This window comes from Chionomys nivalis, chromosome 18, assembly GCF_950005125.1.
Source record: "Chionomys nivalis chromosome 18, mChiNiv1.1, whole genome shotgun sequence".
Classification (NCBI taxonomy): domain Eukaryota; kingdom Metazoa; phylum Chordata; class Mammalia; order Rodentia; family Cricetidae; genus Chionomys; species Chionomys nivalis.
Window position 1 is genome coordinate 21,811,269 of NC_080103.1, and position 19,799 is coordinate 21,831,067.

Genomic DNA, 19,799 nt, shown 5'->3' on the forward strand with positions numbered 1-19,799 from the left:
ATGCTGGTGGGAAGTGGTCCTTAAGAACTGGAGATTTTCAGACCATATTTCTGAGAATCTCATGCAGCCTAGGCTAGTCGTGAATTATGTAGACGAGGATGGCCTGGAACCTTTGATTCTCCTGCTTCCACCTCTCAAGTGCTGAGATTACAAGTATGCACCGCTATGTGGTGCTGGGGACCAAACCCGGGGCACTGTACCCTGAGCTACAACCCTAGCCCCCAGAGCCTATACAGACAACAACAGGGATAGTTTTGCTTTCTTTTAATGTAAACAGAATACACAAACACATTAAAAACCCCACCATGACACAAGAGAACACAGAGAATTTTATATATTTACAGGCCATGGCAATCAAGAGGAAAATGGCACCTCTGACTTCGGGAAGCCTTGCTCTATCTTTGATCACATCCAAAATCCAGGTGCAGAAGCTGTGGTTTCTGTCACTTCTGGACAAACTCCCCAGGATGCTGGAATGGCATCGATACCCCCAGAGCACAACCAAAGTGTCAGTCTTCAGTTCTTGACCCTCACACCAATCTCTCCGTCTCGACCAACCGACATGTCAAAACTGCTCAGGAGTCAGTGTGACCTTGAGATTCAGTTGCTGATGAGAAGGGATGCAAGGCCCATCTCAGCTTTTCCCAGCCTAGGGCTAATTGTGAAATAAGTTGCAATCAGTCATGTCCAAGAAGGGAGGGTAGAAACTGGGGAAGTGGAGAAAGAGTAGATTCCAGCTTGGAGATGACTGCTCCTGAGTAGGATGCTGGGAGTCAGGCAGAGGTCAGCCTAGCCGTCCTCACAGGCAGGGATGGCTGTGAGGACTCAATGGAGCTGTGCTGCCATCTGGAGGGCATGAAGAGCACTGCAGCAATGATGAGGACAGTCCCTCAGGGGTGATGAGATGAAGTTTCAGTCCTCACTGCAGCAACTCTTCCCAGGAAATGGGCTTAGAGAAGACCTCCCTTTCTAGCCACAGGTCATAGTTCATCTGGAAGTCCTCAGGTAGATCTACCCGCTGGCCCAAAACGCTCTGCAGGCAATTGTCCACTGGCAAGAAGTCAGGGTTGCTGTGGGTCCGGTCATAGCGCCGGGCATTGAAGCGTTCAATGTTGGCACGGAGGGCACACTCCTCTGCCTGGAAGTCCCAAGGCCGGGCATCAAGATCTGGGACAAAGCAAAAAATCTCAGTTAGGAGTCCAGCCCTATGGTAGCTCCCCATGAGTAAGACTATGGTCTTTAACCAGGAGATTACTTCCAAGCCCCATCCTCAGGAAGATGAATAGAAATTCTTTCCCAGAAGTAGAGGACAGCCAAATATAAGGAGAAAATCCAGAACTACTGAGAAAGAGGCTTGTTCTCCAAAATATGTAGACTCAGATGAGAGCCCCTGGAAAAAACACTTTTCTAAACATGAAGTCTCCTTGGTTCCAGGGGACAGAAGTGCAGCCCTGAGACTCCCTCATTTGTCCCTCCCCTCACCTCGCTGACAAATTGAGCCCAGATGCTGGATACAGTGTTGCAGTGCTGTGACTGTAACAATGTAACAAACAACACCCAAGACAGCAGTTAGACCGAGACAAAATACCATAGGTATCCAGAGACCCGGAAACAGGAAGTGACATGATAAGGTTCAGGGACAAGTGCGGTCTATTCTGACAGAGGGCACACTGGAGAGCACAGGCACCTGTGTGCTGGGATCTGTAGAGCAACCCTCAGCAGGTACTGAGGGATCCTACTCTGTGTCTAGAGTCCTGGGTGTGACAGAGGCTGGCTGCCAGCAGATAATAATAGGTTTGAAAAGAAAGTTGTGGACTATGGGACCACGGAAGTGAGTAAGTGTCCTTTCCCTGTCTTAGTGTTTGACCTCATTCCTAAGGGAAATAAGAAGTTAACCAGGAATTTTAGTCAGGAGGCAACAGTATAGGGTGGGTATGTTGAAAAGATTACAGGAGTCAAACAAGAGGCAGAAACTAGAATCAGAGCCGGTCAGGAACTCTTGAGTTTAGGCAGCCAGAGTCAGCTGCAGCAAGGATGAAGACAGGCAGAATGTTATGGCAATTTCTAGAAATGACATGACTTAGAATGGAGGGACAGAGAAATGGATGAGCACAGACACTGAGAAGCGTTCCAAAGTCTTGCATTGAACTCCCTTCTTGGTGCCACAAAAACTAGAGCCAGGCCCCTTTCTGTGCCTCAGGGCAGAGACAACTAAGGTACCACAGGCAAGGAGTCAAAGGTGCACCTTGTCCCACCCTCTCCCAGTCCTGTTTCAAAGTGCCTCACCGTTGCCATACGCCCAGTCATCGTTCAGCCGATGTCGCACCTTCTGGTAGATGGCAGACATCGTCTTCATGTTGCTCTTGCGCCACTGTCGCCCTAAGTACTTGGTCTGCACTTTGAGCAGCTTTAGCACATAGAGCTGCATCATGGCTTGCTTCACCTTTAGGGCCCGCTTCAGGATGGGTGCCGACTTGAACACCACCAGCATCTGGGCAGGCACAGTGGCAGCGATGATGAGGAAAGGAGTAAGTGTGTGTGCCACTACATGGTCACTTAACCCTTCTGGGGTAGGAGCAGGGCAACAAGCCATGCAGTTTCTCTTGAACTCCCTGCTTGCTGGTACATGGAGCTTACAGGTAAACCACAAAGGCTGGTCACTCTAATTATGAATCACTCCTAATCTAATTTCTGAGAACTCATGGACCTGCCCTGTCCCAAAGGCTTCCCAGGGTTAAGGCTGCTCTTAGACTCCTGACTGTCATCCCCAATCAGGACCCAGAGGCTATGGGAAGTATCTGTGGGGGGGCATCTGTCACGAATGGGGGTCTCTTCCGACTTCCAGCTCTACTCAGCAAAGAACCAGAAGTCTGAGGGCGGACTCCGTCCCAGCTGAGGAGAAGCATAGCATGTGGCAGTGCTCTGTGAGATCCTGGCTCCAGGACGCCTCAGCACTGACTCACCATGGTCCTTGAATGTTTCCACTTTGTTAGCTTGTTCAAGATCCGAAGCAGGTTGATGCAAGAAAAGAGGTTCCTCCAGCAAAACTGGTTGTTGTCCCCTGCTTCCTGCAGGGAAAAGCCAGAGACACCACAGCTCTCACAGCTACAGGCTGCTCAGCAGTGTCCAAAGGCCTTGACAAACAGACGGCAGCGGCCATGTTTCAGTGCTTCTAGCACAAAGTTCCCTTGTCTCACAGCCAAGGGGAAACTCCACCCCACAAGTTGACAGAGAAACAAGAACTTAACAGACTTTTCCTGCAGGAAACGTGGGCCACAAAACTAGGGACCATGGCCCCAGACTTTAGCGGGAAGATGCAAGCAACTAGAGTAGGCAAATTCTAGGTTGGCAGCCCCTGCCGGACATGCTCCCTTACTAGTCCTACCCCCGCCCCCAATCGCTCTGCTCTATAACACCCCTCCCCAACTTTAAGGCCATTTCTGGTACTTTAAAAGCTAAAGGTGACCTCCTTTGGAAGACACCTCTATCTATATGGGGGAGGCAGCCCTCATACCAAAGGGATAGCCAGGGGATCCCAGCCACTCACCAGACTCTCTGCAGTTAGCTCTGGAAGCTCATTGACCACGCAGTGAGGGTAATCCAGGACAGAAATGCTGCAGAATGCAACAAGACCCAGGTGCTCATCGTGAGCAAAGGCTGGGTCTGCCAGAGTAGCCATGGTTCAGTTGAAGCAGAAGTAGCAATCTACCTCGCTTGCTCTAACCCAGTCTCCCTGACTGTAAGATGAAAAACCTTCTGCTACAATACGTGCACAGTTTCCCAATGACTGGATCAGTTTGTAATCGAATTCGTAACTGCAAGGCAGGGACACACTACTGCAGCTTTCCCCGTAACACAAATAGGGGAGGTAGGGCTCAAGACAACTGATTTATGACAAGCCCTCTTAGAAGCTACAGCTAGCTGGACACTTCCCTTGTGAAGTCTACACTGATAAGCAGGTGCTGTCAGGTACAGCTGGCACAAGGTGGGTGCTAAGAATCAGACAGTGCTTTACAGTGCACAAGGTCAAGCTCCTTACAGAGAACTGGGAGGGAAAGGGAAGAACAGAAGTGGTAGTAAGGGCAATTCTAGAGCTTCGGATGAGAGCCTCCTGGTCAAACAGAAAGACACAAGAATAGCCAACCTCAAAATTGACATGCTGTCACTCACTTTGTCTCCTGACTGCCTAGCAAAGTGCTAACCCACAGATGCTCAGAAAATGTCTGCTGAACAGTCTCAACGGAGAGCCCAGCTGGAAGTCCTGCCATCTGGATATACCACCCTTTCTTGGCCCCTGGTACTCATCACCTGTTCTTGGCAGTAATGTAGGACATGATGTTTTGATTGAAGAACTTCAGGATCAAAGGGATGCAGTTGGCAAAGACCAGGTGTTGGGCCATGTATTCAAACTGAAACCAAGAGAAGATAAATAAACATGCCCTTTGGGACCTTATTTTCTTTCCTCTAGAGATAAAAAGCCTGGCTGGAGAATCTCACATTAGAATGCTCATGCAGAGTTCAAGTGGAATCAAAAGCCAAGCCCTATTCTCTTGGGCGAGAAGAGCAGCACAGACTGAGGAGCTGGCCCAGTGCACAAGAAGGCAGACAGGCCCTACAGGTACCTGGTAGACATGGTTCAACTTAAAGTGCTTGAGCAGCAGCAGCAGCACAGCAGAAATGGCCTTGACGATGACCTCCTTGTGGCGGTTCACATCTACCCCCAGCTTCATGCTCTGCAACACTGTGGTGCTAGAAACAGAAGTGCCTGGTGAGTCACCAGCGAGCACGGCACCTTCTTCCTAGGTGTCCACAGTGGTGATGGAGTCCAGAACCCTCTGCCAAAGGCTCACACCTCACAAACATTCCAGAGGTCAGCCTTAGGGATTCACCTACCCATCTCCTAAGTGATCCAGCTTGGCACAATTTCTGTCTTCCCATGATGCCACCCAAAACATTCTCAGTTCCTTTCTCTGCTTCTCCTCCAAAAAAGAAACTTCTCTAAATTCTCCCTAAGCTTTGGCCACCCTATTAACTTGAGTTCCCCAAAGCATGTTATGTGGAACACCAGTGTGTGAAGAGGTTTTACTCTACAGTGGTAAGATGGGGATCCTGAAGCTGGATAAATTTAGGAAGCACTGAGTTATAGCTGCTTCAAATCTTCAGAAGAGGAACACAGTATTTCATTATATCTCCTAGGATCATCAAGACGGCCTACTACTGTTCTGTGAACCTCCCTGTGGTAGGAGCCAATCTCCCTCACCTGGCCATCACCATCAGACCAGGGGGGAATCTACCCAGAACAAGGCACTCCTGGCCAGCAGGCAGTCAGGTGTGGGCCTGGGTCCTTTCTCAGTGTGGAATACAGTCTCAGGCTATTCTCTCACATGGAAAGATCTGTCAGCCAGAGGTGAACAAACCCTGGAGTTTCACTCTCTCCTCTGACATTTGCCAGCATTCGGTCTGCCAGTTCACTGGCCAGCAGGAGAGACTCCACACCAGTACAGGCTCTGTGGTGGCTAACAAGCAGACCAGAAGTTACCTCTCCCATGCAGGGTGTGCCAACCACATGGCTCCAGGACGACTGAGTTCACTGCCCCATCTATTTTACAAAGGAAAACTGGCATTCCTAATTTACTGAGAAGTTCACTTGGTGATAGTGCTGGGATTCAGGCTAAGCTATTTCTCTCTCTATCCAGGGAAACTTATCCAGTAGTTCCCTTTGTCTGAATCAGAAATGCCCTGGACTTAACCTGTAGCAAAGTTGGACCAACAAAAGAAAGCAACCTGAAAAACACTGGCCCTCCTCCTTCTACCCACTGATAGCACTGATACTCACGGCATCTCCTCAGGCAGAACATCTGCCAGGATGTTGATTGAGTCTGTTTTGGCTTTTGATGTGGGAGCTGCAGCCAGTAGGATCTTCAGGAGAGCAATCTGGGAAAAGCAGAGCACTTAGATGGGCATCAGAGTCCAGGACCATAATGGAGTCCTGAGAAGTGGGACTCCTGCAGGTTTGCAGGGGTGAAGGACACCAGCCTATGGGATATCTCACCACAGATGCCTACTGCTAGGTCCCAAGACTGGTCCCAAACACAGAGCACTCACCATATACTGAGGCAGGCTGGGGAGCAAGCCTTGGTAGAGGGTTTCTGCAGGAACTTGCTCAACCTCCTCTTCTCCCTTTAATACAAGTCACAGATAGAAAACCTACATTCAGGTACAGTCTCCTGAGCTAGACCCTCTAAGCAGCAAAAAGAGTGACACTGATGATGATGCCAGGAGCCTCACTTGCAACAGTTAATTCTTTTTGTGCGTGGTGTTCTGCCTGCATATGTATGCCTGCACACCAAACTCATTACAGATGACTGTGAGCCACCATGTGGTTGCTGGGAATTGAACTCAGGACTTCTGCAAGAGCAACCACTGCTCTTAACTTCTGAGCCATCTCTCCAGCCCAGTCTAGTTAATTTTTATTATAACATTCTTCATAAGGTACCATAGTAACACATGTAACCTCAACACTGGTTAGGCTGAGACAGGTGTTTACGAGGCCAGTCTGAGCTGTATAGTGAAGCCATCTGGGTTATAGATAGATGTTATCTCAAATAAACAAAGAAGTAAATAACAGAGAAAGGCACTGGCCTATCTGTTATAGGAAGGGAACAAAGCACCAAGAGATCAAATTTTGTGCTCGAGTTGCTTGCTGTTCAGGGACTGAAAGAGCAGGACATGGACTGGAATCTCTTCAAGGAGAGGCCAAGCCCAGGAGCAGCTTTGTGGGCCAGGTCCAGCTCAGAGACTGACAGCAGTTGGGAACTCTATGGCTGTAGGCCTCTTAACTCACCCCTGAGAGAGGAGAGCGAAGGAATTCCTCCTCCATCTGTGCCTGGACCTCTGCAATCGACGTGTACTTGTGCTGAAGAAAGGCAGGAGAGGAGGTGCTGAGAAAAACACCCTTACTCTCTGGCCACACTCCCCCTCACCTGCCCACACACACTGGCAAAGACCCAAGATTTTATTCTGGTCTTCTGAGAGAGAGCTAAGTCACAGCACAGATCCCTATGAAACTGCAGACTTATAATAGCTTTCTAAAGAGGCATCTACTTCTGACAGCCTCTGTAAAAAGTAAGTTCATAGTCAATAAGCAAAACGCAAACTAAAGTGGGGGAAAGGGCTTTCAAAAGCAAAAATGACAGGGGAAAAGACATCAGAAGCAAAACTGTGTGCTCAAAATCCTAGCTGCAGAGACCACTTGGTACTACTGATTTCAAAACTGGATGTAAAACTATTACAGTCCAAATACATTAGAAGTACTCCTCCTGATCCCTGGTGTCTCCCCCACCTCATCCTTACACCCACAGCTCCCCATAAGCAGTGAGCATGGAGAAAAACACGATAGTCTTGGCCCCAACCCCGTCTTTAGACTCCACCTGGCTGCCCGCCGAGAGCCTGTGTCCTGTCTGTCTGTAGCTCTGTCTGGAACTGGGTAACTGAGGCTGCCCGATTCCCTTAGCACAGCCACAATGGTGCTCATAAGCCTTGCTCCCCAGCCATCCCATGGACAGCGAAGCTGACGATGTCATCTCCACTGGCAACTCCTCTCAAATCTTCAAACTTGGCTCAGGAAAAGGGAAGGTTATTTACAGGCTTCTTGAACTCTGAGGCTGGTGTATAACACACCCCACCCCTAGAAGACGTCACACCTAAGAAGAGGTGCTTCCCAGGCTATTGCTAGCAAACAAATAACCCTGAAAGGCTTGTCCCTTCTCACTTGATTCACCTGGGACCAAAGGCCAAAAGTTCCCTTCGGCCACTTACTTGTTTCAGTGTCTTGATGCTTTCGTGGATTGGCCTTGGCAGCCCCACCACTGTGTTGGTGTCACTGGAGAATAAAGAAGGCCTTGTGCTGAGCCCAGACTTCACACACCTGCCCGCTGCCCCAAGGCCAGGTGAGTGAACCTCAAAGGAACTCAGGTCACACTCACCTGCCCAGAGTGTAGCCTATGAACTTGCTGCGGCTGGATTCAAGGAACATCTCAATATCTTTCTCTCTACCACAGGAAGGAAGAGGGACATTTTATCAAGTTCCGTCTCAGTGGGTGCTACTGTCACAGGCCTGTGTTCTAACAGACAAAGCAGCTCCAAATTGTGATTTCAAGACAAGAAAAGATCTCTTGCCGGGCGATGGTGGCACACGCCTTTAATCCCAGCACTCGGGAGGCAGAGGCAGGCGGATCTCTGTGAGTTCGAGACCAGCCTGGTCTACAAGAGCTAGTGTTTATATTTCTATAACATTCATGGCTAGCTGACTCAAATTCAGGGAGGTATATTAAACTTAAAAGCACAAATTATTCTAACAATAGTAATATTTAATACTTTCAGACACCAAGAAGTTTGAGAGATATGAGCTATAGACTTCAAAAAGGTCATTTTCTTGTCTCAACAGAAACACCTTGGCTTTGGGGTGACCTGTTCTACATTCTTCTCACAATATCCAGAAAGCTGAGGACTTACCCCTTTTATATCAGTTTATATACACATCTATTCATTGAGCTGCTGCCTATAAAGATACACATCTCCCGCTACCTTCCCATCTACTGACTTCCAAGGATACTGCTCAATGCATTAAGTGGTTTTGTGAAACTCTTCATCTATCATTTTATATAAAATGCCATATACAACTCCAATATGAGTGGGGATAGGTTTGCCTAAATATACATTTTATTTTTTTCCCTGTCTTCACTATTGAGTTTGACCAGTTCAAATTACTGACGTAAGAGCTGCACAGGGTTGTTTTATGTGACATCAGCAAGACCATCCTCCCAGAAGCAACCCCGATGGCACAGAATAACTTAAGGTCATCTAAGCCTTGCAGAGGAGCTCAGGTCAGCACTGGCTTGAGGATTTGAGGGCTCGCTTCAAGACTGCTCTAGAACTTGAGACTCACCTGACCTTGGGAGCCCAAGGGAGCCCTTTTGGGCAGGTGAGTCTGTCAGTCTGAGGGTGCTGTAGTGGGGGAGGCATCACCTCATCTCGCTCAAGGGGAAACGTCTCCCCCTCCAGGCTGTTGTCATCATCATTCTCCTCTTCCTCTTCTCGAGCATCATCAGCCTTATAGGGATCCCGCTCATTGAAGGCATCTAAATTGTCCTGCTTTATCAGAGCCTGAAAGCAAGGGAAGGGAGCTGAGAAAGCTAGCCAACTAAAGAGATGATGGCAGAGGGAAACAGTTCACATGGAACAGAAAGATATCAGATAGGGAGCTGTGACACCAGCGAATACAGAGAAGGAGCTAAGACTAGAGTGACAGACCACTTCCTGCTCCAGCACCTCACAAGCTGCGCGGATCTAAGGATCCACTACACATGGGCCTGGCTGGAGACATGCCCCTGCTGTGGACTCCTGATCAGCCTGATGGGAGCTGACTTCTAATATCCTGCTTACCTCAGGAGCATGCGCTCCCACCCCACCTCATGTACTCTGAGATCTCTCAGGAGTCCTGGGGTCCTCTGTTGCCTCACCTTGTGTTCTCGCCGGCCCCGTTTCTGCTGCTGCTCAATCAGGTCTGAAGCAGACGCTGGTGGGGAGGCAGCCCTCATGTTGCGGATCACCTTGATGCTGTCCTCAGGCAGTGGGGGAAGGCCAAGGAGAGCACGCTTCTCAGCCTTCATGCTCTGCAGCTCCTCAAAGCCACCTAGTGTGCACTGTGTAAAATGGAGATGCAGAGCCTAGGTCACCATGTCCTTTGTGATACCATTTTGCTAAAAAGCATGCACAACACCATCAGAACCCCTACCTTATAGAGACTCATAAAGACCCACCCTTGGACAAAAAACAAAACAAACAAAAAAAAACAACAAAAAACTAAAGCCATCCAAGAATTCAGTGCTTTGTACAAGGAACAAGAGAAAAGGGAGCAAGAAAAAAATAAAACACCAGCTGGTGAAAGCTGGCACATGATACATGTAATTCTGTACATATGATATAGTCTCTAATTTTAAAAAGAAGCAGACTGAGCAGGGTGTGGTGGCACATAACTTATAATCCCAACTCTTCTGAGGCAGAAGAAGGAGGATCACCATAATTTTAAGTTCAGCCTGGTGCATACAGCAAGTTCCAGGCTACTCAAGGCTACACAGAGACCATGTTTTTAAACCAAACAGACAAAAACTAGAGTAGAGCCAGTTCTTAGAAATGCCAGAAGACTGATGCTTCAAGGTTGTACATGTCAGTCTTCCAAACAAAACTAAAACATAGCTGGGCAGTAGTGGCGCATGCCTTTAATCCCAGCACTTGGGAGGCAGAGGCAGGCGGATCTCTGTGAGTTCGAGGCCAGCCTGGTCTACAAGAGCTAGTTTCAAGACAGGAACCAAAAGCTACGGAGAAACCCTGTTTCGAAAATTCAAAAAAAAAAACAAAAAAAACAAAAAAAACTAAAACATACTATGTGTTGCTCAAATAAAATAATATACAAAAAACCCTCCTGTGTAAATTCACTAGAAGCTCAAGCTCTAGCCCGGCAGTCACTGTGGCTGCTCAGTGCCACTGTGCCTAAGTAACTCAGCTTCCTCTCAGCCTGAGTGAGGCTTCCTGAGGAACCAGCAGGTCTGGTCAAGATAAAGCTTGTGCACACCCTAAGAGGCTCTAAACTCACTAAGCTCTGGCTGCAGAGCAAAGGGGAGACACCCCACACACACACATTTAGTATGGTGCTCCTCCTGGAAAAAGTACTCCCTGCTTGCCCTGAGTTTGGAATCCGACAGTGCCCCCACCCCCAGTCGACCTAGTGTCCGTTCTCCCATGGAGACCATCCACTTCACAGTACACTCTGGAAACAGGCTAGCTAGAGGCTCACTCTTGTTTCTTCAAAAGACACCTTACTGGGTTGAAGAGAGAGAACGCTACTGTTCAAAGCTAAGCTCAACCCAGGTAACCAAAGTCATCTGCCCAGTGGACTCTAACTACATCACTTCCATCTTTGTCTCAAACCACTTTACAAACACAGGCTTGGGAAGGGTCTCCAAAGAGGCGTCTTGTTTGAGGATGGAGCTGCTGTATGACTAGAAAGGGCTTTAACGAAAGTCAGGGAGCCAATCTAGCTAATCTAGTATGACTATGTCCTGCCATGTCCTGCCTGCCCCCACTCAGCTTTTTTTTTTTTTTTTTCTTTTTTGAGACAAGGTCTTACCATGTAGTCCTTGCTGTCCTAGAACTCACTCTGTGGACCAGGCTGGCCTCAAACTCACAGGGATCTGCCTGCCTCTGCCTCCTAAGTCCTGCGGTTAAAGGCATGCACCACCATGCCCTGTATTTCTTTTTCATCTCTTCTATAACTTTTTAAAAACTGAGCCTGGTAGCAGATACTGACGAGGCTAAGGCAGGAATATTTCAAGTTTAAGACCAAACCTTGTGTCAAAATAAAAACTAAACAGCTAAGGAGATGGCTCAGTGGGTAAGAGCACCTGCCTTGAAAAGATGAGGATCTGAGTTTCAATCCCAGTCCCATGTAAAAAGCCAGATAAGTCACACATTAGCCTGTAACCCCAACAGAGCAGAATGGAAGCAGTTCAGTTAGATCCTGTCATAAGGGAATACACCAAAAAAAGAGCAGGAAACTGGTCTTTGAGCATGGGTGTGTGCAACTATGCATGCATGTCACTGTACCAAATGCATACTCGCATGCACAAGAAATAAGTAAATAAATAAGCAAAAACAGTACCAGTGTCATATTCAAGGTCCTAGATTCAATCTGTAATATCACTAAACAAATATTTTTTAAACCAAGTAGTTACATATTCACATAATTCAGTATTCAAAAAAATGTAGTTTTTCATCATTATCCATGGGAGACTGGCCCCAGGAATTTCCCCTCACCCCTCTCCCACAGTAAGGTATCATGTCCCTCAGAAGATGGAATGGGATTTGCATATAACCTAGGCATAAACTTCTGCAAGCTTGAAATCATCCCTAGATGACTGTAATACCTAAAGCTTTGTAAATCACTGCTACTAGTTATGGAGTAGTAACAACATAGTCTGTACAGTCTACAGACCTCATTCTATGACCTGCACTTGGATGCATATATGGATGAGAATCCACAGGTACAGAGGGCCAACTGTACAAAGATGCCTTTCCTGCCTCGTCTCCTAGCATATGAGTGCCCCCAAGAAGGTGCTCACCAATACGGTCTTCCAGAGCAGCAAGAGAACTTTCTTCATGGGGAAGTGGGGTGCATGGCCGCTGCAAAATTTGGTCACCATCCCAAATAGCATGATGGCAAATGGCTCATTGTTGTACAGGGGAGACCCTGGAAGTGACTCAAAGGTATCAGAACCCCAGCCAGTAACAGGACCCACCCAAAGTCCCCCAGTCTCAACTCCCAGGTGAGGCCTTAACAGAGGATCCCCAGGGCCCTACCTAGCTCAGCTCTGAAGGTCTGCCGCATCGTTCTCCACTCGGCCTTGTCACCCTCGCAATCCTGGTGAACAGTCTCCACAATCAGGTACATGATGTTGAGCAGAACCCTAAGCATAAGACAGGGGACCGAGGGCACTCTCAGCCAGGAGTGGGGGTATATGCTTGTAATACCAGTTACTGGAAAGCTGAGGCAGGTGGGTCTCAAGTTTCAATGAGTGCCAGGCTATCCTAAATCATATATGGAGTCTGTCTCAAACAAACAAAATGTGAAGGAGGAACCGTTGGGCTTTCACACCCCCTGGCTAAGATGTAAACACACATGCATGTGGTAGAAGGATGTCACAGAGAGACACCCAAGAAGAGAACCGACACCTGAGGATCCTTACTCGGGCCGAGACTAGAACTCACTCTGTATCTGCAGTGTTTGAACAGAGCTTACTCAGAGCCGACAAATATGAACAAGAATGGCCTGCAGAATGTTCTGCCCTAAGCCTCCTGGAGAGAAAAAACAAAACTGACTAGAGGAAGAGACTGAGGTCAAAGCAGGGCAGGATCAGAAGGAGGGCAGAGTTTCCCGGAAGAGTGGAAGCAGGAGGTGAATGCAGAGACAGTGCCTACAGTGAGGAGAATCACACTCCAACTCCAAAACCAGATTTCAGCCCTACAACATGGGAAGAGGACCCTCTCTTTAGCAGTTCTAGTCCTGTAGAGACACGAAGCACGGCTGAATTGTCAGGATAACCAGTATAGACGGGATCAAACTGTGCACAGTGGGTGGTGGGAGCCCAAGAGCAATGCCACATAAAATATACTCTATGACCAATTTCTTAGCCGCTTTATTGAGTGGCTTGAGCCTAGATTTCCTCTGGATTTTCCAGGCCCCTTCCCTCCCCTAGGACATCAGGGCCTACTAATGACTCCCGGTGAGCCTATTACCTGAGCTGAGTGGTGTACAACAGGAATGCCCACACAGCAAAGAAATGCTCAGCTTTGCTCTGAGCTCACTCTCTGGTTCAGGGTACTTGAAGCTTGTCTCACCTCAGGTCTGTGCTGTCAGCCAGGGAGATGGCAGGCTTCCTCACTGCACTGCTGCATGCGGCACTGTTACTGCAGAGGAGATCTGAATCAGCCTGACAGGGCCAGGGAGATAAGGGATGCCCTTGACAAGTACTGTCCCACAGGGCAACAAGAAGCTGCTATGTTTAGGTTTTACATGAGACCTTAGGACACCACAATGGTTAAGAACTCAAGCCCTCGACCAGACTGTCAAGTCTTAAAGTGTGAATCCTGCTCTACTAGTTAGGTATACGTGGACAAGGCAGAGTCAATTTCTCTGTGTCCAGTTGTCTCATCTACAGAATCAGGGTGATAATGGTACTTGAGTCATAACATGATTCAGTATACAAAATGTCCTGAAAATAGGATGAACATAGGCCTGAAGATGTAGTACTAGGTGAGTGCCTTTAGTTACTACTATAATTATTTGATTTGAATTTTGTTGTTTCTTTGGCTTTGGATATGATCTCACTAAGTAGCTCTAGCTACCCTGGAACTCACTATGTAGACCAGGCTGGCCTCCAACTTATAGCAATCTCCCTTATTTATGACGGCTGTTATCCTTAACTGAGCAGTAGCTGCCTTGTTCACGAGGACTAGAGGTGACAAGCTTTGTTGTGCCTACATGTTAGGTTTGGGCTTGGTGTCCTGCTGAAGGGAAAATACAGAGGGGAGCTCAAGGTGAGCAGTTTCCTTCTGAGGACTGTTTTGGGCATGAGTGGAACCTGCCCAGGTACCAATGCTCCAGCATTATAGAGCATGCGAACCCAGCACAGGAACCCAACACTACTTTCTATCAACATGGGAACCTCTCACCTCTCTCTGTTATTTTGTTTTCTCATCTCTCTCTCTCTACTATATGATTTTCCAAGGAATCATTAAGCTGCTTCTCCATTATTCAACCTTATATGTTCCAAATAGCCTGAGAACAGAGACCCTTCACCTTAAGTGGCCTATTTGGCGGTCTCAAATGTTGTTAGTTCTGCAAGCTCTAGCCCATTTCCCACTACTCCCCTCCCCTTCCCTCCCCTCCCCTCCCCAGGCCCTCAACAGAAGTGCTCACTCTATTTCCATGTTCAGAAGCTCCACCAAGGCATTGAACGTGCCCACCTCCAGGAGCAGAAAGATGTTGTAGCGCATCCAGAACTGCACTTCTGCCTCTGAGCTGCATTCTCCAAAAGTACCTGCAAACCCAGGGCAGGGCTTACCAAGACCCTCCAGACACAACTAGGCACTGTCACAGGCAGAGGTGTCAGGGGTCCCTGGGGACATCATCACAATACCTTGGGCAACATAGAGAATTGCTCGAGCCACCTTGAGTCTCTTCTCCCGGGCAGTGACCTCCAAGCCATCCAGAAGCCTCATGGCATGGGTACGGTGCTGGTTGGTATCCAGCTCGGTCCACTTCTTGTCTGTCACTGCAGGGCACGAGACACTTATAACTGAACCCACATAATTCCATACAATAGAATGGGCTGTGATAATCTTTCAAATCAGGTCAGGAACAGGACCAGAAAGGCAAGTTACTCCTTCATAAGGGATAGGGCCACACTGCTGTTCTGTGAACTGGAATTCCCATCAGAATGCCCATGTGACATTCTACATGTCGCATCTGGCCTTGAACAGCTAGTACAACAGTTTTTTTTTTCATGTTCCTGGATGTCTTAGATCAGTCTGATGATGAAGAGAAACCCTGTCCTCTCCTGATGCAATGTGAAGTGAACCAAGAAGGGGGACGTGCTCTCACCATGGATCCGGAAGTCCTCCTCAAAGCATTTTCGATTCATCAGGAATTCTGGTCCTTCTGTATAGCTGTAAAGCTCTGTCAAAGAACAAAGTCTCCTCACCATTACCACACTCCACATCAGTTCTCACGTGCAGCAGAGAAAGTACAGCATTTGTTTCCAGCCCAACTCTACTCCTGCCTGAGTCACAGGGATCCTTAGACTACCCTCTCTGGTTACTAGTGGGGAAGGTCTTAAGTACTTGACAGACAACACTGGCCACTTGGAAGCTCTAACTGGAATGTCAGCGGAGCATAAATCTGGGCATTTCTAGTATGATATGTATTCTACTGTGCTGTGTCAGAGGCTGACCATCACCCTGAATACGCCTTCAGTGTCACCTCCTAAATAAGGATCATGAAGCCTGGAGAAGCAGCTTATGCTGACCTTACATTATAAATCAATGACATTAGCTGTGACAGATGTACAAAGATTTAAGTGCAGTGGCTAGCATTCCTGAGACTCACCACTGTTTACCCTGGGACTGGGCGATAACCAATTCAGCTGACTCTCAACAAGAGCCTTCATGAAGACAAAGAACCATCCAAAATTACTGGACACACAGTCCAAGTTAAATAGCCAACTAATGCTTTAAATATCATTAATAGGAATACATAGAGAAAAAATTATATCTAGTCTTAATTTTCTTAAGAACCAAGTCAAAGGTCCTGTCAAATGGCATAACGTTACCTGCTAGCTCTGCAGCCCACTTGTCTGTGTCGGCATACTCAAACTCCAGGTCCGGAGACTCAGAATAGCCCTAATGAATGGAAAGAACGTCACACAAAAGATCCTCCTGAGTGTTTTGCAAAGGGATAAACACAAATACCTCAGAGACACTATGGCACTACGTGACATCACTGCCTCTACTTTTTTCATGTTTTACCACAGTATTTTGTCTCCTGAGCTAGCTGAAGTCCCCTTTAAGCCCTCTCTAGCACCCTGTATTTCACCTTCAAAGCACCTACTATAAACTAGAATTATTCACTGGATTCCTTTTTTCACTCATCCTCCTCTCCATAAGACGGTAAGTTCCTGGAAACAGAAACTTTGTTCTACTGAACAATGATATTCACTACACACCTGTTCAACAACAAACACAAAACTTCTATTTTGCGCAGTGCCTGACCATTCCACACAGCACCAGATATCTAGAAGTTGCACTTCTTTCTGAACTGTAGACTATAAAGAGCTAAGGACAAAATGAGTATTGAAACCCTCAGCCACTTTGCTCTTATCTCAATTTTCAGTGAGAACTGACAGACAGAGAAAGCAGAAATGGAACAGATTGGCCTTCCTCCCACACACAGGAGAGAATGCAATGAGAATCTGTTAGGGATAGGTGATTCCTGAGAACACGCCATCTTGGAAGCCTTGTGCTGGGAAGAGAGGATCAGAAAAAAAATGGATAAAGCTAGTCTTGACTCAAATGCACTTGAAAGAGCAGAGGGTAGAGTTCAGTGTAGGGCACCTCACCTAGCATGTGCTAGTAGACCCTAGGCTTACTCTTCAGCATTGGGGGTGGGGGAGAAGCAAGTGAGATGGAGGGTGGGCCAGGAAGAACCTTATAAAAGATAATGACATAATATACCACAAACAATAGCTCTACTCCTTAGTAATGGACAATAGTGGACACTTACAAGCTATAGAGTTTCTAGGCTAGAGATACAGTTCAGTGGTAGAATGATTACCTAACATGTGTAGAGTCCTGGATTCATGTCCCAGCACCACCAAAACACAAATAAAATCAAGTAACACAAGTAAAATACATATTACTAAGGTTGAGTTTCTCATTTACGAATGGGAATGACAAAAATCTGCTTTTCTTACCACTTTTTTTGACAATTTCATATACATTATATAATGTATTGTGATCATATTCACAATCAAATCCATTGCCCTTTCTTATCCCCTCCCAATGTACTTAAGTCGAGACAAGGTTTTACTGTGGAGCCCAAGCCTTGAGCTCTGATGCTCCTTCCTCAGCGTCCTGTGGGTTGAGCCTGGAAGCACGCTTGGCTGCCTTGGCTAATTTTGAGGACATAGCACATACTGAGCTCTCCTCCCTGTCCTCTAGACACTGAATTCAGCTGTCACTAGGAGACGTGTGCAGCATCAGCACCTCTAACACAAGCAGACAGATCTCACTATTTGACGGGCCTTCCAGATGTTGGCTGTGGTGAAATCAAAGGGTAGAAAGAGAAATTAAAACGTATAATAGAGGTTGAGGCTGTAGCTCGGCAGTACGGTGTCTGCCTAGCTTGAACAAGGCTCGAAATTTGAGTCTCAGCATCACAGAATAATAAAATGTATGAAAGGGTATTTATCTATTTTGGGGTTAGTTAGGGAAATTTAAAACTTCTTTACCTGCTGAGTCATCTTGCCAGCCCTAAAACATTTTCTTAAATATTATATGTCTATCTGTGTGTTTAAGTGCATGCGTGCGTGCAAGTTCCCACAGAGGCCAGGAGGAGGGTACTGAATCCCTAGGAGCTGGAGTTAAAGACAGTTGTGAGCTGCTCGATATGGGTGCTGGGATCCAAGCTCAGGTCCTCTAAGAGAGCAGCAACTGCTTTTAATCACAGAACCATCTCTCCAGCCCCCTAAAACATTTAAAAGCGAAAATCTGGGGTATAGTTTGATTCTTGGGGTCCTCTTCAGAAAAACTGAATAAGTCTGGTCATTAAAGGTGTTTCACAGACTTAAACTTTCATATTCCTCCATACTTGAAAGATCACTGAGAAGCGGCCACTGATGAGCCATTGTTCCACAGTAAAAGATTCCTAAAGGATCTATCTTCTGCTTTTTCAAAAAGGCCATTCTAAGCTCAATCTCTCTACTCTGGGCTTGTTCATTTGCAGCATGTTTTAGCAAGTTCGAGCCTGCAACAAAGTTGAAAGGAACTAATTTCAGAGGTATCACTGATCTCTGGTTTGAGTTGGAGCATCAAATTCGGATAATGAGGAATTCCCTCTCAGCAAGTGCCTGACTGCTCATCACACTGGGAGTTGTCTCAGGTGGAGACTGCATAGGAAGTGCTCTGGGAATGAATGTGCTGATTAAGAAGCCCTAAAATGCTGCCACGGGTGTGTGTTCATTCATGAATTCTGCAAACGGAAGCAGTGGGAGGAATTTTAACTTGGGGCGAGGTGAATAGCTCCATACTGCGCGGGCAAAGGGAATCACAGCTCACTAGCAAGAAGGAGAATCCGACACCCTTTGGGTACTTCTGATCATTAACAATTTAGCATTGGGTCCACTGGGCATACAGACACTTGTCGGTGTCTGCCCATGGCCTGATCCTGCACTGGCTAAAGTTTGGAGGGGAAGCCAGGACTCACTCTCTCTCTGCCTCTCTCACAACCCGGGCCACGCAGCACTAGAGATACAAGCTCTGTCCTAAAGAGCCCTCTAAACTCTCCTGGGTCCCTTCGCTGACAACTGGCGTCGCCCACCGCCGGTCCAGGACCACAGGCCGGAAATGATGAGGGGCTAAGAGCAGACCACCTACTCTGTACCCCAGGGCTGTGCTTCAGGCCACGCCTCCGGGAGCAGACCTGCTGTCCCCGGCTCCAGGACCTTCCCCCGGGCCGCAGAGGAGTTCGAGGCAGCGCTCCGGGCTTCCCTCCCGGGGGCCGCGGGAGCTGCCAGTCTCCCTAGCTGCACGCTTCTCGGTAAAGTGACAGCCCCCAGCCCGCCTGTCAAGCCACCCGGAAGCCCGGCTGGGCCCGGAAGCTGCCTCGGCGCCGGGACCCCCTCTACCACCCGCCCAGTGGCAGCCTCGCCCCCCTGCAGCTCTGACCTCCGAGTCTTTGCGCTGGTTGCGGTTAAACTCGCGAGCTTTGCCCCCCGGCAGGAGGCCTCCAGCGGCCCTCGGCGCCCCGGGAGGAGGCTGTGCGGTGGCAGGCGGCGGAGGAGGTGGCGGCTGGGGCTGCTTGTTGTTCACAATCAGAGGGCCGGGACCGGCGGCTGCCGGCTCCATCTTGGCTGCTCCACACCCCCGGCTCGATTCTCGGACGGGCTCCGTCAGGCAACTCTCGCGTGATTTCCTCCAGGAAATTTCCCCACTCGCCATGTTGAGTGTGGCGGCGCGGGTTGAAAGCCGGAACTGCCAATCACCTCCAGGTCTTTGTCATTTAGTTTCTCTTCCCTCCTTCCAGTGGAACCAAGGAAGAGACGTGCCATTGGGCTCGCAGGAATTTCTTTAGGTACCTTTTAATTGGCGACATTTAACACCTTCTGCTAATCTGTCTCTTCCTTTCTTTAACATTTCTCTGCACTGACGTCACAGCCCTGTCCAAGGTGAGACTAGCAGAAAGGGAAAATCAGTAGACAAAGGAATCCTTTACCCATGGGTCTGGTTGAAGCCTCTTACTAGCGGAGAAGAGTTTCATTACAATTAACAACTGGTTTTGGCTCTTTCCTCTCCCTCCACCCCGCCGCCAGTTGAAAAACCTGCAAGTTTGTAGGACACTACAAGAAACCCCTTGTGCAACCCTAGGGACTCCTGGTTTTATCAGATTTTAATTCCTCCCGAGGCAC

At 48.0% G+C, this 19,799-nt stretch overlaps 1 protein-coding gene across 1 annotated transcript; it reads right to left on the bottom strand.

Annotated features, from left to right (window-relative positions):
- Positions 1 to 255: 255 nt before the first annotated feature.
- Strip1 (striatin interacting protein 1) lies at positions 256 to 19,276 on the bottom strand. The gene is made up of 21 exons (XM_057793693.1): positions 19,060 to 19,276; positions 15,948 to 16,017; positions 15,221 to 15,295; positions 14,757 to 14,891; positions 14,537 to 14,657; positions 13,456 to 13,524; positions 12,418 to 12,524; positions 12,180 to 12,307; positions 9,522 to 9,704; positions 8,948 to 9,165; positions 7,986 to 8,051; positions 7,819 to 7,882; positions 6,845 to 6,916; positions 6,106 to 6,180; positions 5,837 to 5,934; positions 4,623 to 4,749; positions 4,309 to 4,409; positions 3,548 to 3,614; positions 2,964 to 3,068; positions 2,287 to 2,491; positions 256 to 1,167 (listed from the first exon to the last, which is right to left on the bottom strand). The coding sequence occupies exons 1-21, from the start codon at positions 19,237 to 19,239 to the stop codon at positions 920 to 922; spliced, it is 2,514 nt and encodes an 837-aa protein (XP_057649676.1). The 5' UTR covers positions 19,240 to 19,276; the 3' UTR covers positions 256 to 919.
- Between the last annotated feature and the right edge of the window lie 523 nt (positions 19,277 to 19,799).

Excerpts from the sequence above, each read along its gene's own strand:
- Strip1 (XM_057793693.1), bottom strand. The coding sequence starts at position 19,239 with ATGGAGCCGGCAGCCGCCGGTCCCGGCCCTCTGATTGTGAACAACAAG. Across the intron at positions 16,018-19,059 it reads ACCAGCGCAAAGACTCGGAG|GGCTATTCTGAGTCTCCGGA; the intron begins GTCAGAGCTGCA and ends TCCATTCATTAG. Across the intron at positions 9,705-12,179 it reads TGCTCTGGAAGACCGTATTG|TGCACACTAGGTGGCTTTGA; the intron begins GTGAGCACCTTC and ends CATTTTACACAG.